This window comes from Excalfactoria chinensis, chromosome 6 (assembly GCF_039878825.1).
Source record: "Excalfactoria chinensis isolate bCotChi1 chromosome 6, bCotChi1.hap2, whole genome shotgun sequence".
Classification (NCBI taxonomy): Eukaryota; Metazoa; Chordata; class Aves; order Galliformes; family Phasianidae; genus Excalfactoria; species Excalfactoria chinensis.
This window is the reverse complement of record NC_092830.1, coordinates 2855444-2873383: the sequence shown is the minus strand read 5'-3', so window position 1 is coordinate 2873383 and position 17940 is coordinate 2855444. Positions and strand designations below refer to the sequence as shown.

The window sequence follows — 17940 nt, the reverse complement described above, 5'->3', positions numbered from 1 at the left end:
TCAAGGTTACTGAAAGTAAGGGTGGAATTGCTGGCTAGCCACTTGCCACTTTTCACAGCTCTCCTGGTTAACTAGGAGGGCCCAGTTTATTGCGGCTTAGGCAATGGGATGCCATCAACTAATTGGTGAAGGAGAAGGCTCCGGGGAATTACAGGCTCCTCACTCTGACCTTGGTACAAGGGAAGGTCACTGAGCACATCGTCTTGAGTGCCATCACACAGCACGTCCAGGACAACCCCGTGATCGCACCCAGTCAGCACGCCTTTCTACACAAGGCAGCTCCTGCTTCACTAGACACAGCGCCTCCTAGGATAAGAAGGCCTAGCTCCTGGTGAGCTAGGAAAAGGCTGCGGACGTTGCTTTGCCAGACTTCAGCAAAGCATCTGATACTGTTACAGGGGGGAGACTAGCTTGCTAGACAAAGAAAGGAGAGCAACGCACCACGGGAACAGAAGTCAACCATTCTCTAGCCACCTTCCTTCATAAATATGCTGAGTGAGATGGGAGTAGGGGCATCAGGGCCTGTCTCTGCCATCCTCCTTTGCCTGCTCTTTCACCAAGGGGCAGCATGACAGCATTTCAAGGCATTGCCAAGTGGTCGGGCAAGAGGCTAATGGCTGTGACAGCACAGAAGCTGCATTTCTGCAGGAACAAGGACGTGAGGTTGTGCCTAGAGCCCTTAGCATGTCTCAGCTCTTTTCCCTCAACGTCCCTGATGCTAACGTGCGGATGGATGACTCAGAGTGAGGTAGAGCAGAGGCTCCTTACAGTGGCTCAGCAACTCCTGGTCAGTCACAGGGGGCCTGCGAGGGCCACCTGGCAATTAAAAGGCACTACCTGCGCCTCTGTGTCCCCTGCCAAGAGAAAGGAAGCCAGGTTCTCGTGGCACACGTCTGGGAAAACAAGCGACTAGGGAAAGGGCCCAAGGCCAGTGTGGTCTGGCGAGAGAATGCTGAAGCAGAACCACTTGGCGGTGGCCCGCTTCCAGGCCTGACTCAGCAGCCTCCCTCCTTCACCAGGGCCTCCTGGTGCTCCAGCCTCTCCCCAGGCGTGCAATGAGTAAATCCAGTTTGGTAAGGCACAGCCCGTGCCCTTCCCACACAAAACACTCTGACTTTACCCAAATAAAGGAAACAGCTGGAAGCCTTTGCAGGTCAGGAAATTGTGTGCATCATCATGGCCGGGGGGAGCAGAGACGCGCCGCGGAGCTGCCTGGCCCACTCCAGCTATGGTCTCAAAGTTTCCCTCTCTGCATACGCACAATGAAGTTTCTCACCGGATCACAGGGGGCCTGGGTTGAACATCAGCTTCCACCCTCACGCGGACATCGGAGTCCCCTGTAGAGGCTTGCCTGTGCTAGGAGCTCCTGCGTAGCCCGCCGGCACCACTTTTGCTCAGGGTAGGCTCAGCCTGTCAGCGCAAGGCACGTGTGCCATCCCTTCAGCAGTGGTCCACACGCAAAGCCCTACCAAGCAGGAGCCGTGACCTCTGGGATGGGGAGGAAGCGCACAGCACCTGCGCACGGCCTGATTCTTCTGCAGGTCTTCACCAGCAATGGCAACGAGGCCTCTTGCGAGCGTCGGCCTGAGGAAGAAACACAACCGCCATCAACCAGATTGCTTCAGCCTTACGCAGCATGACAAGGGAGCTAAGCATTTCAGGTGAAGGAAGAATGTCTTTCATCTGCCAGCAGAGCTTGGGAAGCCAAAATCACCCTTTCTGAATGCGCTTTGTGTTTTTGACACTTCAGCTCCCTCGGGGCCATCAGGCGCAGCATAAATAGTTGCCTCGTCTCCCAGCTACTCTATTCCCTGCTGGGGCCTTGCTCTCCTCTGTGAAGCCGGTAAGTCTGCGATCTCCTTGCTTTCTGTCTGCTCACCGGTCAGAATGCCTCCCAAGGAGGGGGCTGCATTCATTTTTCCTGCCTTGTCCTCCACAAACGGTCTGGGGCTACCAACCGTGCCAGCCTGTATCTGGGGAGGGCGGTTGGGGAGCGTGGCTTTTTCATCTGAAGCGGGGCGTTGCAGGGCTGCTTTGAAAGCCATTCAAGACCCTGGCTGTGCGGCCAGAAATTTCTAACCAGTGCCTTGGCCTCTTCCTCCACCATCCCCCACCAGGGCGGCAATGCACCTTTTGCATTATTAGCGCGGCCTGGAATTTCCTCAGGAAAGCTAGTTCCACCAGAGGTGTCTTAGTACGCAGTGTCTTCTGTCTTCAGTAGCCCTGTTGCGCTTTGCTTGCACTTGTCTCCTTCTGAAAGAAGCAGGGGGAGTGAGGGGGGCAGAGCAGCAGAGCTGTCGGAGCAGAAGGAGAGCTCTTTTTACAGGGAAAAGCCGTTGAGGAAACTAGCTGAGGTCTTGCTTCTGGAAGAATAGGTAACCACCCACTGGAAAGAAAGGCTCAAGTGCAGGACCTCCACAGAGTAATGCTGAGAGTGATGCTTTTCTGTTGTACCGTAGAACATCTTTCCCCCCCGACCGAGGAGATAGCAGCGAGGACAAAGTCATCCCCCCCCCCCCCACACACACACCCCACATCCCCCCGGAAAGAGTTAGCGTCCTGTTCCTCATACCTTTCTCAGGATGTGGTGTGAGGAGGAGCCTCTTCTCACAGATGAAAATTCCAGGCCAGCCTTCAAGGCTGACTAGAATGATGGCTGTGGGCTGTGAGGGAAACGCCCTTGCAGCCTGGACGTGGACCCTTGATCACGGAGCAAGGGCGAGTTGGAGAGGGCCTCCGCTGGGCACACTGGGGAGGGACAAGACAGACTGGAAAGGAGCTTCAGCTGGACGGGAGGAGCTTCCCTCTCTGACCGCCATCCCTAACCTACCCACCAATACCCATCCCCAGCCTACCCAGATACTCACACACTCCCCCTCAGCAGCCACGGCAGGGCCTTCAGCTCTTGGCTCGTGACACCAGAGCGCCTTGAGCGGCAGCTCGAGCCCTCAGCGGCAGCTCGAGCCCTCAGCTCACTCTCCCCTCCATCTTGCAGAGTCACCTCCGTCCTCCGCCAGACATGTCGTGCTACGGCCCGTGCCAGACAGCCGCCTGCGGCCCAGCCCCGCTTGCCAACAGCTGCAACGAGCCGTGTGTCCTTCGTTGTGCCGACTCCAGTGTAGCGATCCAGCCCCCACCGGTCGTGGTGACGCTGCCGGGCCCAATCCTCAGCTCCTTCCCTCAGAGCACAGCCGTGGGATCCACAGCGTCGGCTGCCGTGGGGAGCTCTCTCAGCGCTGGCAGTGTGCCCGTCGGTGCTGGGGGCTCCCTGGGGCTGGGGGGCTTTGGGTGGTCAGGGCTGGGCCGTGGGCTCTGTGGGACTCTGGGACGTGGCAATGTCTTCTGCTAAAGCCCGTGGATCAGCTGCCTGCGCATGAGCACCGCGGGTCTTGAAGGCAGCCCTGGAGCCAGCCCTGACGGCATGGCCACGGCCTGCAGAGGAGCCGAGTTCCCACCGACTTCTCCTGCTCATCGCCCGCCCTCTTTCCCCTGCTTACTCTCCGTGGTCTTCCGCTTTCACTGAGCTTTACAGAACGCCCAAAGGGCACTGCTGAAGCTCTCAGCTGTAGCCTGTCCCTCTCCTTCTCCCATTAAAGACATTGAGCATCAGCTTTGGAAACGAGTCTCCTTTCCTTCTCCCTCCTTGCCCAGCCCCCGCCAGCCCAGTATGCAACAGACTTCATCTCCTTGCAAAACTCTGGGGGACTCTGTACTTCTGGGCTTTGAGAGTGCAGAGTCTTCCATTCCTCGCAGGGGGAGATAAGATCATTTCACGCTGAGAGCTCTCTGGGAAGGACGATCATTGCTCACTGGCACCGCTCAGGAGCCACGCAGCCAAGTGTGAAGGGAGACGGCATTTTCTGCGGAATGTTCCTGGGCTGCTTTAACTGCTGCAGGGACAGGAGATCCTCCTGGGTTGGTAAGAACCCATGCAGTCTCGGGCTACTTTGGTAGGAAACGTTTTTCTAACAAGCCAGAAAGTCAACTCACGCCATACCGACCGTTCACAAGACAGGCAGCTTCCCAACTCCATTTTCCTCAAGGAATTTCACCCGTTCTCGAGACAGGCAGCTTTCCAGCTCCTTCTCCATCCACAAGGGCCCAAGCCAGCTGTCCCGTCACACACGGAAAGTCGGGAGTGGAGGCGTGAAACAGGCAAACTCTCCCGCACTCCATTTTGGGAGAGAGAAAGACACTGTGTCCGTTTCACCGTCTCCTCCACAAAGGGGACAGTTTGACCAAGGAAGAAACTCCTGAGCTCGACAAAGCTAGTTGGAAAGGACCAAGTTCTCTCTGGCGGGGGAAGCCGAGTAACATGGTGCTCCATCTGTTCCCAGGACAATCACAAGCCTACGGGTTGAGAAGGCGTGAGCGTGGCTGAAACGGGAATGGTGTCTGGGAGAGATCAGCATGAAAGCGCTTCTGGTCCCAGCTCTGAGGACTGAGGATCACTCCTTTTTTTTTTTTTTTTTAATTCATTTACTTACATTGTGCGTGTGTGTGCGTTTGTGGGTGCGCACGCGTCTGTGCATGTGTGCAGGAGAAAAACTAACGAAGCGGAGCAGAAAGAAAGAGTAACAGAAGTAACGCAGAGTTAGGGAACTGTGGAGGTTTGAAGGGACCTCTTGAGACTGATCAGTCCGAGACAGCTGCTGAAGCAAGGTCAGCTTGAGCTGGTTGGTGGGGGCACAGTCCGGCCAGGTTTCAGTACCTCAAAGGATGTCAAGTCCACAGCTTCTCGGGGCCCTCCTTTCCATTCGGTGACCACCCTCACTTTAAGACAGATGGTTCTGGTGTTGAGATGGACGTCCGCAACTATCACTGGGCTGAGTTACAACTCCATTTAATTAAGGGACCAACTTAAATGCCTCGCTACAAATGCACGTGTCGTGAGAAATACGCAGCGGGGAATGGGAATTTTTAGCCCAGGCTCAGGACTACGAGGTTGTAGGCCTCGGTGGGACGAGATGGGATGGCTTTCATGACCGGAGGGCAGGGAAGGAGAGAAGGCAAGGGAGCCCTCTGTGTTACGGACAGGCTTGACTGGACGCAACTTAGTTGTCGTGATGGCAGGGCCATGCGTGGCTGCACGGGGGTCAGGCAAAAGACCAACACGGCAGAAACTGTGGCAGGACTATGTGACCGACCACCCAGCTGGCACGAAGAAGCAGATGGAAGGGTCTACCCAATTATGATAAGGGGAGAGAACAGCTGTACTACTAATGGTAAAAGAATGCAAGCTAGAGGTCAGGCTGGACGGGGCTCTGAGCACCCGACTGGGCTTTAGGTGTCCCCGTTGACTGCAGTGGACTTGGACTAGATGACCTTTAAAGGTCCCTTCCAACGCAAATGGTTCTATGATTCTGTGATGAATTACAGGCTTCTCCGTCTGACTGCAGCTGTGAGGGCATTGGCCTACCTACATTTGCCAGGGATAGCGAGGCAAGAAAACTGTTGAGTACTCCAGTTGCAAACGATGGGAACAGCTCTTTCCCATGGAGTGGCCCTGCCTGGCCCTGGGCATGCACCCATCCCTCAGCAACAGCCAAACACGGGCATGCAATTGACTCTGTCTGAACTGAAACCAGGGCATGGGGAGGGCGCAGTGCAGTGCGAACTCGAGTTACAGGGAGTAATTGAATGCATTTTGAGACACTCGCTAAACAAAGGCCTGTGAACAGCAAAAGCATGCAGCCTTGCTTTCTGTTCTGATACAGCAATTTGAGAAGTGGTTTCCAGACGGCTGAAAATATTGTCCAACTTTTGGAACAGCTGATACATCGTTTTCAGTCAACATAATTACATTGTCTGTGTGGGGATGTTTTTGATGGAGCAGGACTGTGATTGGCTGCAGCTGGAGTTGAGCGGGGCCGTGATCGGCTGCAGCTGGAGTTGAGCAACCCAGTATCCCAAGAGACTACTTGAACCGACCCTGACGGGAGTTAATGAGGAAGTCTGGCAACAACCAATCCCAACTAGGACACAGTGCCAAGGGGAGCCAATCGGGGCTCCGTTGCGTTTGTTTAGCACTATAAGAATGGTCACCTTGCTGTGGGGGTGTGGGTTTTTTCCTTCGTCCCACATAATAAAGCAGGAAGACGGATATCACAAGATTAGTGTCAGTCTGTTATTCTGTCCGCCTAGCCGTAGGCGCTTTGGGAGCTGTCTCCTCGTCCGTTCACCCTGGTTGTCGTCGCTGGCAGCGACATGTCTGCAAATTTTCAAATGGAATGTTTGCAGTTGCAATCAAATATTCAAATACACAATTTGATCATGTCTCTACACCAGTCTCTGTAGGTAAGACTGATCATTCTCACATCATCAAGCCCCGTGGAGCTGGAAGACATGGACAGGAAGCCGAATCAAGCCTTTATAATCCAAGGGGAAGTAGTTAGTGACCTACTTCATGCCGCTTGAACACACATAAATTGATGGGGCCATGTGGGATCCATTCAAGGTTACTGAAAGTAAGGGTGGAATTGCTGGCTAGCCACTTGCCACTTTTCACAGCTCTCCTGGTTAACTAGGAGGGCCCAGTTTATTGCGGCTTAGGCAATGGGATGCCATCAACTAATTGGTGAAGGAGAAGGCTCCGGGGAATTACAGGCTCCTCACTCTGACCTTGGTACAAGGGAAGGTCACTGAGCACATCGTCTTGAGTGCCATCACACAGCACGTCCAGGACAACCCCGTGATCGCACCCAGTCAGCACGCCTTTCTACACAAGGCAGCTCCTGCTTCACTAGACACAGCACCTCCTAGGATAAGAAGGCCTAGCTCCTGGTGAGCTAGGAAAAGGCTGCGGACGTTGCTTTGCCAGACTTCAGCAAAGCATCTGATACTGTTACAGGGGGGAGACTAGCTTGCTAGACAAAGAAAGGAGAGCAACGCACCACGGGAACAGAAGTCAACCATTCTCTAGCCACCTTCCTTCATAAATATGCTGAGTGAGATGGGAGTAGGGGCATCAGGGCCTGTCTCTGCCATCCTCCTTTGCCTGCTCTTTCACCAAGGGGCAGCATGACAGCATTTCAAGGCATTGCCAAGTGGTCGGGCAAGAGGCTAATGGCTGTGACAGCACAGAAGCTGCATTTCTGCAGGAACAAGGACGTGAGGTTGTGCCTAGAGCCCTTAGCATGTCTCAGCTCTTTTCCCTCAACGTCCCTGATGCTAACGTGCGGATGGATGACTCAGAGTGAGGTAGAGCAGAGGCTCCTTACAGTGGCTCAGCAACTCCTGGTCAGTCACAGGGGGCCTGCGAGGGCCACCTGGCAATTAAAAGGCACTACCTGCGCCTCTGTGTCCCCTGCCAAGAGAAAGGAAGCCAGGTTCTCGTGGCACACGTCTGGGAAAACAAGCGACTAGGGAAAGGGCCCAAGGCCAGTGTGGTCTGGCGAGAGAATGCTGAAGCAGAACCACTTGGCGGTGGCCCGCTTCCAGGCCTGACTCAGCAGCCTCCCTCCTTCACCAGGGCCTCCTGGTGCTCCAGCCTCTCCCCAGGCGTGCAATGAGTAAATCCAGTTTGGTAAGGCACAGCCCGTGCCCTTCCCACACAAAACACTCTGACTTTACCCAAATAAAGGAAACAGCTGGAAGCCTTTGCAGGTCAGGAAATTGTGTGCATCATCATGGCCGGGGGGAGCAGAGACGCGCCGCGGAGCTGCCTGGCCCACTCCAGCTATGGTCTCAAAGTTTCCCTCTCTGCATACGCACAATGAAGTTTCTCACCGGATCACAGGGGGCCTGGGTTGAACATCAGCTTCCACCCTCACGCGGACATCGGAGTCCCCTGTAGAGGCTTGCCTGTGCTAGGAGCTCCTGCGTAGCCCGCCGGCACCACTTTTGCTCAGGGTAGGCTCAGCCTGTCAGCGCAAGGCACGTGTGCCATCCCTTCAGCAGTGGTCCACACGCAAAGCCCTACCAAGCAGGAGCCGTGACCTCTGGGATGGGGAGGAAGCGCACAGCACCTGCGCACGGCCTGATTCTTCTGCAGGTCTTCACCAGCAATGGCAACGAGGCCTCTTGCGAGCGTCGGCCTGAGGAAGAAACACAACCGCCATCAACCAGATTGCTTCAGCCTTACGCAGCATGACAAGGGAGCTAAGCATTTCAGGTGAAGGAAGAATGTCTTTCATCTGCCAGCAGAGCTTGGGAAGCCAAAATCACCCTTTCTGAATGCGCTTTGTGTTTTTGACACTTCAGCTCCCTCGGGGCCATCAGGCGCAGCATAAATAGTTGCCTCGTCTCCCAGCTACTCTATTCCCTGCTGGGGCCTTGCTCTCCTCTGTGAAGCCGGTAAGTCTGCGATCTCCTTGCTTTCTGTCTGCTCACCGGTCAGAATGCCTCCCAAGGAGGGGGCTGCATTCATTTTTCCTGCCTTGTCCTCCACAAACGGTCTGGGGCTACCAACCGTGCCAGCCTGTATCTGGGGAGGGCGGTTGGGGAGCGTGGCTTTTTCATCTGAAGCGGGGCGTTGCAGGGCTGCTTTGAAAGCCATTCAAGACCCTGGCTGTGCGGCCAGAAATTTCTAACCAGTGCCTTGGCCTCTTCCTCCACCATCCCCCACCAGGGCGGCAATGCACCTTTTGCATTATTAGCGCGGCCTGGAATTTCCTCAGGAAAGCTAGTTCCACCAGAGGTGTCTTAGTACGCAGTGTCTTCTGTCTTCAGTAGCCCTGTTGCGCTTTGCTTGCACTTGTCTCCTTCTGAAAGAAGCAGGGGGAGTGAGGGGGGCAGAGCAGCAGAGCTGTCGGAGCAGAAGGAGAGCTCTTTTTACAGGGAAAAGCCGTTGAGGAAACTAGCTGAGGTCTTGCTTCTGGAAGAATAGGTAACCACCCACTGGAAAGAAAGGCTCAAGTGCAGGACCTCCACAGAGTAATGCTGAGAGTGATGCTTTTCTGTTGTACCGTAGAACATCCTTCCCCCCCGACCGAGGAGATAGCAGCGAGGACAAACTCATCCCCTCCCCCCACACACACACACCCCACATCCCCCCGGAAAGAGTTAGCGTCCTGTTCCTCATACCTTTCTCAGGATGTGGTGTGAGGAGGAGCCTCTTCTCACAGATGAAAATTCCAGGCCAGCCTTCAAGGCTGACTAGAATGATGGCTGTGGGCTGTGAGGGAAACGCCCTTGCAGCCTGGACGTGGACCCTTGATCACGGAGCAAGGGCGAGTTGGAGAGGGCCTCCGCTGGGCACACTGGGGAGGGACAAGACAGACTGGAAAGGAGCTTCAGCTGGACGGGAGGAGCTTCCCTCTCTGACCGCCATCCCTAACCTACCCACCAATACCCATCCCCAGCCTACCCAGATACTCACACACTCCCCCTCAGCAGCCACGGCAGGGCCTTCAGCTCTTGGCTCGTGACACCAGAGCGCCTTGAGCGGCAGCTCGAGCCCTCAGCGGCAGCTCGAGCCCTCAGCTCACTCTCCCCTCCATCTTGCAGAGTCACCTCCGTCCTCCGCCAGACATGTCGTGCTACGGCCCGTGCCAGACAGCCGCCTGCGGCCCAGCCCCGCTTGCCAACAGCTGCAACGAGCCGTGTGTCCTTCGTTGTGCCGACTCCAGTGTAGCGATCCAGCCCCCACCGGTCGTGGTGACGCTGCCGGGCCCAATCCTCAGCTCCTTCCCTCAGAGCACAGCCGTGGGATCCACAGCGTCGGCTGCCGTGGGGAGCTCTCTCAGCGCTGGCAGTGTGCCCGTCGGTGCTGGGGGCTCCCTGGGGCTGGGGGGCTTTGGGTGGTCAGGGCTGGGCCGTGGGCTCTGTGGGACTCTGGGACGTGGCAATGTCTTCTGCTAAAGCCCGTGGATCAGCTGCCTGCGCATGAGCACCGCGGGTCTTGAAGGCAGCCCTGGAGCCAGCCCTGACGGCATGGCCACGGCCTGCAGAGGAGCCGAGTTCCCACCGACTTCTCCTGCTCATCGCCCGCCCTCTTTCCCCTGCTTACTCTCCGTGGTCTTCCGCTTTCACTGAGCTTTACAGAACGCCCAAAGGGCACTGCTGAAGCTCTCAGCTGTAGCCTGTCCCTCTCCTTCTCCCATTAAAGACATTGAGCATCAGCTTTGGAAACGAGTCTCCTTTCCTTCTCCCTCCTTGCCCAGCCCCCGCCAGCCCAGTATGCAACAGACTTCATCTCCTTGCAAAACTCTGGGGGACTCTGTACTTCTGGGCTTTGAGAGTGCAGAGTCTTCCATTCCTCGCAGGGGGAGATAAGATCATTTCACGCTGAGAGCTCTCTGGGAAGGACGATCATTGCTCACTGGCACCGCTCAGGAGCCACGCAGCCAAGTGTGAAGGGAGACGGCATTTTCTGCGGAATGTTCCTGGGCTGCTTTAACTGCTGCAGGGACAGGAGATCCTCCTGGGTTGGTAAGAACCCATGCAGTCTCGGGCTACTTTGGTAGGAAACGTTTTTCTAACAAGCCAGAAAGTCAACTCACGCCATACCGACCGTTCACAAGACAGGCAGCTTCCCAACTCCATTTTCCTCAAGGAATTTCACCCGTTCTCGAGACAGGCAGCTTTCCAGCTCCTTCTCCATCCACAAGGGCCCAAGCCAGCTGTCCCGTCACACACGGAAAGTCGGGAGTGGAGGCGTGAAACAGGCAAACTCTCCCGCACTCCATTTTGGGAGAGAGAAAGACACTGTGTCCGTTTCACCGTCTCCTCCACAAAGGGGACAGTTTGACCAAGGAAGAAACTCCTGAGCTCGACAAAGCTAGTTGGAAAGGACCAAGTTCTCTCTGGCGGGGGAAGCCGAGTAACATGGTGCTCCATCTGTTCCCAGGACAATCACAAGCCTACGGGTTGAGAAGGCGTGAGCGTGGCTGAAACGGGAATGGTGTCTGGGAGAGATCAGCATGAAAGCGCTTCTGGTCCCAGCTCTGAGGACTGAGGATCACTCCTTTTTTTTTTTTTTTTTAATTCATTTACTTACATTGTGCGTGTGTGTGCGTTTGTGGGTGCGCACGCGTCTGTGCATGTGTGCAGGAGAAAAACTAACGAAGCGGAGCAGAAAGAAAGAGTAACAGAAGTAACGCAGAGTTAGGGAACTGTGGAGGTTTGAAGGGACCTCTTGAGACTGATCAGTCCGAGACAGCTGCTGAAGCAAGGTCAGCTTGAGCTGGTTGGTGGGGGAACAGTCCGGCCAGGTTTCAGTACCTCAAAGGATGTCAAGTCCACAGCTTCTCGGGGCCCTCCTTTCCATTCGGTGACCACCCTCACTTTAAGACAGATGGTTCTGGTGTTGAGATGGACGTCCGCAACTATCACTGGGCTGAGTTACAACTCCATTTAATTAAGGGACCAACTTAAATGCCTCGCTACAAATGCACGTGTCGTGAGAAATACGCAGCGGGGAACGGGAATTTTTAGCCCAGGCTCAGGACTACGAGGTCGTAGGCCTCGGTGGGACGAGATGGGATGGCTTTCATGACCGGAGGGCAGGGAAGGAGAGAAGGCAAGGGAGCCCTCTGTGTTACGGACAGGCTTGACTGGACGCAACTTAGTTGTCGTGATGGCAGGGCCATGCGTGGCTGCACGGGGGTCAGGCAAAAGACCAACACGGCAGAAACTGTGGCAGGACTATGTGACCGACCACCCAGCTGGCACGAAGAAGCAGATGGAAGGGTCTACCCAATTATGATAAGGGGAGAGAACAGCTGTACTACTAATGGTAAAAGAATGCAAGCTAGAGGTCAGGCTGGACGGGGCTCTGAGCACCCGACTGGGCTTTAGGTGTCCCCGTTGACTGCAGTGGACTTGGACTAGATGACCTTTAAAGGTCCCTTCCAACGCAAATGGTTCTATGATTCTGTGATGAATTACAGGCTTCTCCGTCTGACTGCAGCTGTGAGGGCATTGGCCTACCTACATTTGCCAGGGATAGCGAGGCAAGAAAACTGTTGAGTACTCCAGTTGCAAACGATGGGAACAGCTCTTTCCCATGGAGTGGCCCTGCCTGGCCCCGGGCATGCACCCATCCCTCAGCAACAGCCAAACACGGGCATGCAATTGACTCTGTCTGAACTGAAACCAGGGCATGGGGAGGGCGCAGTGCAGTGCGAACTCGAGTTACAGGGAGTAATTGAATGCATTTTGAGACACTCGCTAAACAAAGGCCTGTGAACAGCAAAAGCATGCAGCCTTGCTTTCTGTTCTGATACAGCAATTTGAGAAGTGGTTTCCAGACGGCTGAAAATATTGTCCAACTTTTGGAACAGCTGATACATCGTTTTCAGTCAACATAATTACATTGTCTGTGTGGGGATGTTTTTGATGGAGCAGGACTGTGATTGGCTGCAGCTGGAGTTGAGCGGGGCCGTGATCGGCTGCAGCTGGAGTTGAGCAACCCAGTATCCCAAGAGACTACTTGAACCGACCCTGACGGGAGTTAATGAGGAAGTCTGGCAACAACCAATCCCAACTAGGACACAGTGCCAAGGGGAGCCAATCGGGGCTCCGTTGCGTTTGTTTAGCACTATAAGAATGGTCACCTTGCTGTGGGGGTGTGGGTTTTTTCCTTCGTCCCACATAATAAAGCAGGAAGACGGATATCACAAGATTAGTGTCAGTCTGTTATTCTGTCCGCCTAGCCGTAGGCGCTTTGGGAGCTGTCTCCTCGTCCGTTCACCCTGGTTGTCGTCGCTGGCAGCGACATGTCTGCAAATTTTCAAATGGAATGTTTGCAGTTGCAATCAAATATTCAAATACACAATTTGATCATGTCTCTACACCAGTCTCTGTAGGTAAGACTGATCATTCTCACATCATCAAGCCCCGTGGAGCTGGAAGACATGGACAGGAAGCCGAATCAAGCCTTTATAATCCAAGGGGAAGTAGTTAGTGACCTACTTCATGCCGCTTGAACACACATAAATTGATGGGGCCATGTGGGATCCATTCAAGGTTACTGAAAGTAAGGGTGGAATTGCTGGCTAGCCACTTGCCACTTTTCACAGCTCTCCTGGTTAACTAGGAGGGCCCAGTTTATTGCGGCTTAGGCAATGGGATGCCATCAACTAATTGGTGAAGGAGAAGGCTCCGGGGAATTACAGGCTCCTCACTCTGACCTTGGTACAAGGGAAGGTCACTGAGCACATCGTCTTGAGTGCCATCACACAGCACGTCCAGGACAACCCCGTGATCGCACCCAGTCAGCACGCCTTTCTACACAAGGCAGCTCCTGCTTCACTAGACACAGCACCTCCTAGGATAAGAAGGCCTAGCTCCTGGTGAGCTAGGAAAAGGCTGCGGACGTTGCTTTGCCAGACTTCAGCAAAGCATCTGATACTGTTACAGGGGGGAGACTAGCTTGCTAGACAAAGAAAGGAGAGCAACGCACCACGGGAACAGAAGTCAACCATTCTCTAGCCACCTTCCTTCATAAATATGCTGAGTGAGATGGGAGTAGGGGCATCAGGGCCTGTCTCTGCCATCCTCCTTTGCCTGCTCTTTCACCAAGGGGCAGCATGACAGCATTTCAAGGCATTGCCAAGTGGTCGGGCAAGAGGCTAATGGCTGTGACAGCACAGAAGCTGCATTTCTGCAGGAACAAGGACGTGAGGTTGTGCCTAGAGCCCTTAGCATGTCTCAGCTCTTTTCCCTCAACGTCCCTGATGCTAACGTGCGGATGGATGACTCAGAGTGAGGTAGAGCAGAGGCTCCTTACAGTGGCTCAGCAACTCCTGGTCAGTCACAGGGGGCCTGCGAGGGCCACCTGGCAATTAAAAGGCACTACCTGCGCCTCTGTGTCCCCTGCCAAGAGAAAGGAAGCCAGGTTCTCGTGGCACACGTCTGGGAAAACAAGCGACTAGGGAAAGGGCCCAAGGCCAGTGTGGTCTGGCGAGAGAATGCTGAAGCAGAACCACTTGGCGGTGGCCCGCTTCCAGGCCTGACTCAGCAGCCTCCCTCCTTCACCAGGGCCTCCTGGTGCTCCAGCCTCTCCCCAGGCGTGCAATGAGTAAATCCAGTTTGGTAAGGCACAGCCCGTGCCCTTCCCACACAAAACACTCTGACTTTACCCAAATAAAGGAAACAGCTGGAAGCCTTTGCAGGTCAGGAAATTGTGTGCATCATCATGGCCGGGGGGAGCAGAGACGCGCCGCGGAGCTGCCTGGCCCACTCCAGCTATGGTCTCAAAGTTTCCCTCTCTGCATACGCACAATGAAGTTTCTCACCGGATCACAGGGGGCCTGGGTTGAACATCAGCTTCCACCCTCACGCGGACATCGGAGTCCCCTGTAGAGGCTTGCCTGTGCTAGGAGCTCCTGCGTAGCCCGCCGGCACCACTTTTGCTCAGGGTAGGCTCAGCCTGTCAGCGCAAGGCACGTGTGCCATCCCTTCAGCAGTGGTCCACACGCAAAGCCCTACCAAGCAGGAGCCGTGACCTCTGGGATGGGGAGGAAGCGCACAGCACCTGCGCACGGCCTGATTCTTCTGCAGGTCTTCACCAGCAATGGCAACGAGGCCTCTTGCGAGCGTCGGCCTGAGGAAGAAACACAACCGCCATCAACCAGATTGCTTCAGCCTTACGCAGCATGACAAGGGAGCTAAGCATTTCAGGTGAAGGAAGAATGTCTTTCATCTGCCAGCAGAGCTTGGGAAGCCAAAATCACCCTTTCTGAATGCGCTTTGTGTTTTTGACACTTCAGCTCCCTCGGGGCCATCAGGCGCAGCATAAATAGTTGCCTCGTCTCCCAGCTACTCTATTCCCTGCTGGGGCCTTGCTCTCCTCTGTGAAGCCGGTAAGTCTGCGATCTCCTTGCTTTCTGTCTGCTCACCGGTCAGAATGCCTCCCAAGGAGGGGGCTGCATTCATTTTTCCTGCCTTGTCCTCCACAAACGGTCTGGGGCTACCAACCGTGCCAGCCTGTATCTGGGGAGGGCGGTTGGGGAGCGTGGCTTTTTCATCTGAAGCGGGGCGTTGCAGGGCTGCTTTGAAAGCCATTCAAGACCCTGGCTGTGCGGCCAGAAATTTCTAACCAGTGCCTTGGCCTCTTCCTCCACCATCCCCCACCAGGGCGGCAATGCACCTTTTGCATTATTAGCGCGGCCTGGAATTTCCTCAGGAAAGCTAGTTCCACCAGAGGTGTCTTAGTACGCAGTGTCTTCTGTCTTCAGTAGCCCTGTTGCGCTTTGCTTGCACTTGTCTCCTTCTGAAAGAAGCAGGGGGAGTGAGGGGGGCAGAGCAGCAGAGCTGTCGGAGCAGAAGGAGAGCTCTTTTTACAGGGAAAAGCCGTTGAGGAAACTAGCTGAGGTCTTGCTTCTGGAAGAATAGGTAACCACCCACTGGAAAGAAAGGCTCAAGTGCAGGACCTCCACAGAGTAATGCTGAGAGTGATGCTTTTCTGTTGTACCGTAGAACATCCTTCCCCCCCGACCGAGGAGATAGCAGCGAGGACAAACTCATCCCCTCCCCCCACACACACACACCCCACATCCCCCCGGAAAGAGTTAGCGTCCTGTTCCTCATACCTTTCTCAGGATGTGGTGTGAGGAGGAGCCTCTTCTCACAGATGAAAATTCCAGGCCAGCCTTCAAGGCTGACTAGAATGATGGCTGTGGGCTGTGAGGGAAACGCCCTTGCAGCCTGGACGTGGACCCTTGATCACGGAGCAAGGGCGAGTTGGAGAGGGCCTCCGCTGGGCACACTGGGGAGGGACAAGACAGACTGGAAAGGAGCTTCAGCTGGACGGGAGGAGCTTCCCTCTCTGACCGCCATCCCTAACCTACCCACCAATACCCATCCCCAGCCTACCCAGATACTCACACACTCCCCCTCAGCAGCCACGGCAGGGCCTTCAGCTCTTGGCTCGTGACACCAGAGCGCCTTGAGCGGCAGCTCGAGCCCTCAGCGGCAGCTCGAGCCCTCAGCTCACTCTCCCCTCCATCTTGCAGAGTCACCTCCGTCCTCCGCCAGACATGTCGTGCTACGGCCCGTGCCAGACAGCCGCCTGCGGCCCAGCCCCGCTTGCCAACAGCTGCAACGAGCCGTGTGTCCTTCGTTGTGCCGACTCCAGTGTAGCGATCCAGCCCCCACCGGTCGTGGTGACGCTGCCGGGCCCAATCCTCAGCTCCTTCCCTCAGAGCACAGCCGTGGGATCCACAGCGTCGGCTGCCGTGGGGAGCTCTCTCAGCGCTGGCAGTGTGCCCGTCGGTGCTGGGGGCTCCCTGGGGCTGGGGGGCTTTGGGTGGTCAGGGCTGGGCCGTGGGCTCTGTGGGACTCTGGGACGTGGCAATGTCTTCTGCTAAAGCCCGTGGATCAGCTGCCTGCGCATGAGCACCGCGGGTCTTGAAGGCAGCCCTGGAGCCAGCCCTGACGGCATGGCCACGGCCTGCAGAGGAGCCGAGTTCCCACCGACTTCTCCTGCTCATCGCCCGCCCTCTTTCCCCTGCTTACTCTCCGTGGTCTTCCGCTTTCACTGAGCTTTACAGAACGCCCAAAGGGCACTGCTGAAGCTCTCAGCTGTAGCCTGTCCCTCTCCTTCTCCCATTAAAGACATTGAGCATCAGCTTTGGAAACGAGTCTCCTTTCCTTCTCCCTCCTTGCCCAGCCCCCGCCAGCCCAGTATGCAACAGACTTCATCTCCTTGCAAAACTCTGGGGGACTCTGTACTTCTGGGCTTTGAGAGTGCAGAGTCTTCCATTCCTCGCAGGGGGAGATAAGATCATTTCACGCTGAGAGCTCTCTGGGAAGGACGATCATTGCTCACTGGCACCGCTCAGGAGCCACGCAGCCAAGTGTGAAGGGAGACGGCATTTTCTGCGGAATGTTCCTGGGCTGCTTTAACTGCTGCAGGGACAGGAGATCCTCCTGGGTTGGTAAGAACCCATGCAGTCTCGGGCTACTTTGGTAGGAAACGTTTTTCTAACAAGCCAGAAAGTCAACTCACGCCATACCGACCGTTCACAAGACAGGCAGCTTCCCAACTCCATTTTCCTCAAGGAATTTCACCCGTTCTCGAGACAGGCAGCTTTCCAGCTCCTTCTCCATCCACAAGGGCCCAAGCCAGCTGTCCCGTCACACACGGAAAGTCGGGAGTGGAGGCGTGAAACAGGCAAACTCTCCCGCACTCCATTTTGGGAGAGAGAAAGACACTGTGTCCGTTTCACCGTCTCCTCCACAAAGGGGACAGTTTGACCAAGGAAGAAACTCCTGAGCTCGACAAAGCTAGTTGGAAAGGACCAAGTTCTCTCTGGCGGGGGAAGCCGAGTAACATGGTGCTCCATCTGTTCCCAGGACAATCACAAGCCTACGGGTTGAGAAGGCGTGAGCGTGGCTGAAACGGGAATGGTGTCTGGGAGAGATCAGCATGAAAGCGCTTCTGGTCCCAGCTCTGAGGACTGAGGATCACTCCTTTTTTTTTTTTTTTTTAATTCATTTACTTACATTGTGCGTGTGTGTGCGTTTGTGGGTGCGCACGCGTCTGTGCATGTGTGCAGGAGAAAAACTAACGAAGCGGAGCAGAAAGAAAGAGTAACAGAAGTAACGCAGAGTTAGGGAACTGTGGAGGTTTGAAGGGACCTCTTGAGACTGATCAGTCCGAGACAGCTGCTGAAGCAAGGTCAGCTTGAGCTGGTTGGTGGGGGAACAGTCCGGCCAGGTTTCAGTACCTCAAAGGATGTCAAGTCCACAGCTTCTCGGGGCCCTCCTTTCCATTCGGTGACCACCCTCACTTTAAGACAGATGGTTCTGGTGTTGAGATGGACGTCCGCAACTATCACTGGGCTGAGTTACAACTCCATTTAATTAAGGGACCAACTTAAATGCCTCGCTACAAATGCACGTGTCGTGAGAAATACGCAGCGGGGAACGGGAATTTTTAGCCCAGGCTCAGGACTACGAGGTCGTAGGCCTCGGTGGGACGAGATGGGATGGCTTTCATGACCGGAGGGCAGGGAAGGAGAGAAGGCAAGGGAGCCCTCTGTGTTACGGACA

General features: G+C 55.3%; 3 protein-coding genes across 3 annotated transcripts; all 3 read left to right on the top strand.

Moving 5' to 3' along the window:
• Positions 1-3019: 3019 nt before the first annotated feature.
• On the top strand, positions 3020-3349 carry LOC140254007 (beta-keratin-related protein). The gene has a single exon (XM_072340176.1). It carries the CDS (start codon positions 3020-3022, stop codon positions 3347-3349), a length of 330 nt encoding a protein of 109 aa, XP_072196277.1.
• A 6122-nt stretch (positions 3350-9471) lies between these two features.
• LOC140254004 (beta-keratin-related protein) lies at positions 9472-9801 on the top strand. Its single transcript, XM_072340173.1, has one exon. It carries the CDS (start codon positions 9472-9474, stop codon positions 9799-9801), a length of 330 nt encoding a protein of 109 aa, XP_072196274.1.
• A 6122-nt stretch (positions 9802-15923) lies between these two features.
• LOC140254003 (beta-keratin-related protein) lies at positions 15924-16253 on the top strand. The gene has a single exon (XM_072340172.1). The coding sequence runs from the start codon at positions 15924-15926 to the stop codon at positions 16251-16253; it is 330 nt and encodes a 109-aa protein (XP_072196273.1).
• The last annotated feature ends 1687 nt before the right edge of the window (positions 16254-17940 follow it).